The sequence below is a fragment of the Apaloderma vittatum genome, unplaced genomic scaffold (genome assembly GCF_000703405.1).
Source record: "Apaloderma vittatum isolate BGI_N311 unplaced genomic scaffold, ASM70340v1 scaffold38767, whole genome shotgun sequence".
NCBI classification, from domain to species: domain Eukaryota; kingdom Metazoa; phylum Chordata; class Aves; order Trogoniformes; family Trogonidae; genus Apaloderma; species Apaloderma vittatum.
The window spans coordinates 5062-10795 of NW_009725231.1; the positions used below are offsets into that span (position 1 = coordinate 5062).

The window sequence follows — 5734 nt, forward strand, 5'->3', positions numbered from 1 at the left end:
GAGGTCACCGGGAGCCCTGGGAACGTCGGCGGCCAGGGCCAGGCCAATTCAAGAAGCATTCAACCAGAAATATCAAGTTAACACATTTTTCCAGCATGACCAGAGGACTTGGCAGCCAAGACCTTGCTTGCGAGGGGAAGTCCAGGACAGAGCAGTGTCCGTGCTGGACAATTGCCCGCTCCACCTCCCGCTGCTCTCCTGCCTCGGGTCTCCGCTCTGGACACCGGTGTGGGCAGAGGGATCAGTCCCTGTCCTGAGCTGGGCTACCTGGAGCCTTTCACATCCCTCAGTGGGGCCCCTGGGAGCTCTGCTCAGCTGCCTGGACCAGTGGCAGAGGAGAGGACAAGGTCACACAAAAGGTTGCTGCCACCCCAGCAGCGGAGAGCCCAATGCGGGTGTGTGCCTCCAGAGAGCAAAGGGACACCCCACTCCAGAGAAGTACAAGAGGGGGTGATGGGTGCCAGGATCGGTCTCCACCCCACCTCAGAGAAAAAAAAATATAGTCAAAAGCAGGAAGCCCCCGGCCCAGCCATCACGGTCTCACAGTGCCTCCAGGAAAGCAGATGTGACTCTCCATCCTTGTCTACATCCTCCCCAAACCCCACTCTGGGGTCACAGTACTCTGCACAGCTGGGGAAAAGGCAACAAGGCCCTGTCCTCAGCCAGTCCTGCTCTCCGACAGCCCCAGAGCCTGGCTTCGTCCACCCTTTAGACCCCACAGCAGCTGCTCAGGGTGACCCCAGGGGTTAAGGGGGGGCAGGAGCACGTCTGCCAAGTGCCCCCTGCTGCCAGCACTCACCCAGGGGGAAGGTGATGTGGTCACACATGCCCAGCAGCTGCCCAAAGCACACCTTCTTCTCCAAGGGATGGATCCCAAGCTCCTTCATCCTGCAAGCAAGCCTTGGTGTTAGGGAATAGCGGAGACAGTGCTGCACACCCCATGACAGGAGTGGGGATCACCTCCAAGTACAAGTGTAGGGGCACGTGGCACTGGCCACATCCCAGATGGATCATCGGATACAAGGACTTGAGGGCTTTGTTTTTAGGAAGCCTCTGGGTACAGGAGCAGGGCCAGCCCTGCAGCCACCATGGGCTACTGTGACGCACCCCAGCTCCAAGCCGCAACTGAAGCCATAAGCACCAGATGGGAGCAAGGATGCCACCCAGCGAGCACAGAGGAGACCTGACAAGCCACAGCACATCTCCCCACAGCTCTGCTGGGCCCCTGAGTCCCTGCTACACCCTGCCGCCTCTGCAGCACCCACCTGCGCAGAGTGAACTTCACCGTGTCCTCATTGTGAGATGCCACCATCACGTTGGCTTTCCGGCTGTGCTTGATCTCCTCCAGGATATAGTCCAGGCACCTGTAAGACAGCACAGGGCTCTGTGTTGAGGCTGCTTGAGCCCAGGCCTGGTGGGGTGGGAGGGCCAAGCATGGCTGGGGCTGGTCCCCACCTGTGGTACATCTCATTGGTCTTCTCATAGGTGGGGTTGATGGGATCCTCGTAGCCAATCTGGGCTGCCCTCTCCCGCTCCTGCTCCATGTAGGCACCACGGACCAGCTTGGTGCCAAAGTGCCAGCCCTCCCGGCGCGACAGCTCCACGTCCACTGTCACGTTGTCATAAGCCTCCTGGGACCAGATGGAAGAGATGGCACAAGGCCATTGCAGCAGCACCACTTCTGCCCCGCGCCCCCAGGCAGCCAGACCCTGAGTTGAGCCATCGCCTCGCCATGGCTTCAGGAGCCGAGGTCTCCATCCAGCAGGGCCTTCCCACCCAGCCTCCTGCTGGACCTCACCTTTAGGTAGCACTGGTAGGTGTTGAAGATGATCGCCCGATCCCTGTTGAAGCGGCGCTGCATCTCCAGGGTGAGGCGGCTGATGGCCGGCTGGAAGTAGCTCTGCTCCGCGTCCACCATCAGCCTCACGCCCTTCTCTGTGGCTCTCTGGGGGTTGAATGACACGCAGGTTGGGTTTGTCTCCCCCTCTGCAGCAGTGCCCAAGCCCAGCTTCTCCAGCCCCAGCCCCCCCTTACCTTGGCAAGGACGTCCATCCGCTGCAGCATCCGCTTCATCTGCAGGTCCTCCTCCTCAGTGAAGCGCGAGAGCAGAGGCTCGAGCTGCCCCGTCTGGAACATGAACAGCTTGTGGCACCCTGCCTGTGGCCAGCCCTGCCCACGGGAGATACACGCCTCCCAGAGGAAGCCTGTCCCTGGGGCTGCTGCCCACCCCAGGACCACCAGGATGGCCACCCTGCCCGCTTTGCACAGCACCATGGCCACCAGCGAGTTACTGGGCAGGACCTGGGGGCAGCAGACCCACACCCTGCTCCTCTCCTCCAGAGACCTCCCTGTGGGGCCATGCCAAGGGTAGCACAGACAGGTACCCACCTGCATGTTGGGGACGAGCAACAGCTTGGAGAGCTTGGTGCGGCTGTCGATCAGGCTGTTCCAGTCCAGCAGGTCCACTGTGCTGGGAGCAGAGGGCCAGGTCCATCCTGGTGTCTTGCAGGGGGTTTCTACCAGCTCCCGAATGCCACCAGCAAGCAGTGGACATGGCATGTGCCACCCTAACCTGTCTCACCTTCCCCACCCAAACCTCCTCTGTGCTTGGTCGCTGTGCTGAGCCAGTGCTGCCCTTTGGAGACCTCCCCTCGCTACTTCCCTCCCTGCTGCTTCCCAGGAACATGGTGAAGGTGCCCCAGCAGCCCTGTCCTGCGGCACCCTGGGGTCACAGGCAGCTTACCCGCTCATGCCCCGGTTCTCGCCCGTGAACCAGTGCTGGCTCTCTGCCTTGGTGGCGATGCCAAGGTTGGCCAGGGCCTCCTGCCATCAAAAGGAGCATCAGTGCCAAGGGGTCTTACTGCTCCAGGCTCAGAGATGTCATGGGTTAGGGCTGCTCCAGGACCTCTGTGGCCACTGGCCACCTCCAGCCACACAGCCTCCTCCCTCAGACATCTCCAGCCTCACCTGCAGCTTCTCCGCCTCCAGCTTCATCTCCAGCGCTGCCCGCCCAGCCTGGCCCTGCTCCGCGGCCATCTGGTGGAAGAATCTCCGCCACTTCACCAGCACCTCTGAGAACTGCAGCTGTGGGGACAGAGCTCGAGGTGAGACACCCAGGCTGGAGCCTCCTAACACACCAGGGTTTTGCAAGATCATACCCAGCCGGAGGCAGACTCTGACCCACCAAGGAGTGGGACCCCTTGGCCAAGCAGGGGTCAAGCCTCATGGGGCCTCATGGTGGGACCTTTAAGCTTCTGAGCTCTTCACATCCTCAGAAGTTAAGGCAGGGTCTCCAGGGTTGTCTTAGGCACACAGGGGACAGCCCACTGGTGCCTACTCCTCCCTGCCATTAGTGGAGATACCACTGCAGCAAGCTCAACACCCCAAAGCACCGAGCCCCAGAGGTGCCCCATCCATGGCCGTGGCTCTGCCCCACCCCACCCAGTCACAGCCCTGGCACTCACCAGGAACTGAGGTCTGCCCAGCGCTGTCAGCTTGATGGCCGAGAAGCCATTCTCCGAGCTGCCACCTGGATGGAGCCACAAACACAGAGCTAGCACAACAGGCTCTGCCACAAGGGTGCCTCCTGCCCACCCAAGCCGTGGTGCTGGGCTGCAGGGTCCCCACAGTCCCCAAGCACACTGAGGCCGCTCAGGACAGGCGGAACACTTACCCGAGGCATCGATGCAGCGGAGAAAAGTCTCCATGTGCTGGTCACACTTGGCCTCATCAGCATAGAAGTATGTGCGGGCACTGATGACCCCACCGCGGCGATCTCCAAACCCCCGATGGGCTCGGTATTGCTTCTCTCTTTGCTCTGCTCCTGGGGTGGAAGAGGATGGAGATGGGCCGCACAGCCCTGCTGAGCTCCTACAAGCCTCCCCAGGAGCTTCTGCTGTGGGCGCAGGGGAAAGGGGCTCTGGCTAGGACCTCAAAACAGCCCCCAAGGGCTACAACGTGCCCTGCCTGCTCTGCTACCTGAGCAGAGGCTGAGCCTTTGCTGAGGAGCAGGGTTGACCAAGAACAAAGATGTTCCTCATCCAGCTTGTGTTTTGAGGCCCTGGGAACTGGGTCCTGCCCCCACGTCAGGCCTGCAGCACCCAGATCAGCTGGACCTTCAGGCTGCCTCCTGTCAGCAGGAGAGGCTGGGTCACTCACCTCCCATCTCCTTCTCGGCTGCAGAGGTGCAGGAGCTAAGAAGAGAAACAGGGAAGATAAGGGCCAGGTCAGCAATCCCCTGCAACCCTACACTGGTGGCCAGGGCAGCTCTGAGGCTCCTCTGCCGTCAGCCTGGCGCTGGACCCTGCTCTTCCCTCACCAGCCCATCGCCAACGGATCTAACGCTGCTCAGCATGAGCTCCGCTGGCAGCTCAGACAGCCCAAACCCTCCCATGGAAGGCAACGAGGTTTCAACATCCATGCAAGGGTTACCTGGAGACCCTGAGGCAGCACAGGGAAGATGCCCCATCCCAGGGTCCAGAGCTGTTCCCAAACAGCCTGCCCCCCAGCAAGGACAAGGCGAGCCCTGGTGGGGCTTGGCACTGTGTCTCCAGCCGCACCAGAGCATGGTCCTCACTGCTGTGGCACCAAACCTCAACCCAACACCTCCCCACTCGGCAGACCACAAAGCAAGGAGCTCCTCCAGACCCAAGGTGCATCAATTCGTAGGCTGCTCTGCTGCAGCTCAGCTGCCCCATGCTCCTCTCTGTGCCTTGGCATCAGCCAACAGCTTACAGACAAGGTCTCAACTTCAACTCCAGCTGACCTCAGATGCAATTTCAAGTCCAAGCTCTCTGCCACAGGGATAACAGGGCTCTGACAGCCTAAGGGGATGCCAGCCAAGTCATCAGATCCTCCTTGAGCTTGAGCAGCTAAGCCTTCTTTCTGACACCCTAAATCCAGCCTGTAGACCCTGGGTCTCGCCCAGGACCACTGCCAGACCCTGAAGAGCAGCACTGTGTGACAGCAGAGCTATGTCCTTTCCAGGAGATCTCCGCCTCGGAGTCACTGCCCCAAAAGTGGCTGTGCCCAACAGCAGGGAGGCTCACTGCAAGGCAAGCAGCAAAGCCACCCGCCTGGAGCCAGAGGCCTCCGATGAGAGAGCGGAGAGGCACGTGGCATGGTCCCAGAACATGTTCTTCCGCAAGGAAACCCTGTGACAGGGATTAGGGGCTGCTGGAAGCATAAACAAGCGGTGACAAACCCTTCCCTCCAGCTCCCTGGAGCCAGGAACAGCCCCGCGCTGCTCAAAGCACAAAGCCTGGCGTGAAGTGGGGCAGGAGCAGCCAGAGCTCATGGGGAGAAGCATACACCGCGTCTAGCTGGCTCTGCTCTGTGATTTTGCTACCCTAAGGACAGGTCAAGAAGCCTTCTGCCCCTGCATACAGAGGGTGGAGGAAAGGCAAGGAGGAGACACCACACGCCCAGGGACGGGACACGACAGCAAAGCCCACAGTGGGTGGAAGGTCCCTTTGGGGCAGACAGCGCGGCACAGGGGAAGGCAACTCTGAGGACATGTCGAGAGAGATGGGTCCCTTGGGCAGGTCCCAGCAGCAGCGCGGTGGGACATCTCTGAACGCCAAAGCACGCCTTGCACCCAGCCTCTGAGATGCTGGCAGCAAAAGCCTCCTCTGACCTACCCGGGAGGACTGCACATAACTCAGTTGGCAAATAGCACCCTTGAATTTGAAGTGGTTTGTGTTCATGAAGACAAACACACCCTTTCCAGCAGCAT

At 60.6% G+C, this 5734-nt stretch overlaps 1 protein-coding gene across 1 annotated transcript; it reads right to left on the reverse strand.

Moving 5' to 3' along the window:
* Positions 1-799: 799 nt before the first annotated feature.
* Positions 800-4326, reverse strand: LOC104276479 (proline dehydrogenase 1, mitochondrial-like; the record flags this gene model as incomplete). Its single annotated transcript, XM_009872808.1, has 12 exons — positions 4319-4326; positions 4159-4193; positions 3674-3823; positions 3465-3529; positions 2968-3084; positions 2744-2823; positions 2389-2470; positions 2035-2127; positions 1799-1945; positions 1456-1631; positions 1266-1364; positions 800-888 (listed from the first exon to the last, which is right to left on the reverse strand). Coding segments are annotated over exons 1-12 (1141 nt in total), but the record flags the coding sequence as incomplete, so codon positions are not given.
* Between the last annotated feature and the right edge of the window lie 1408 nt (positions 4327-5734).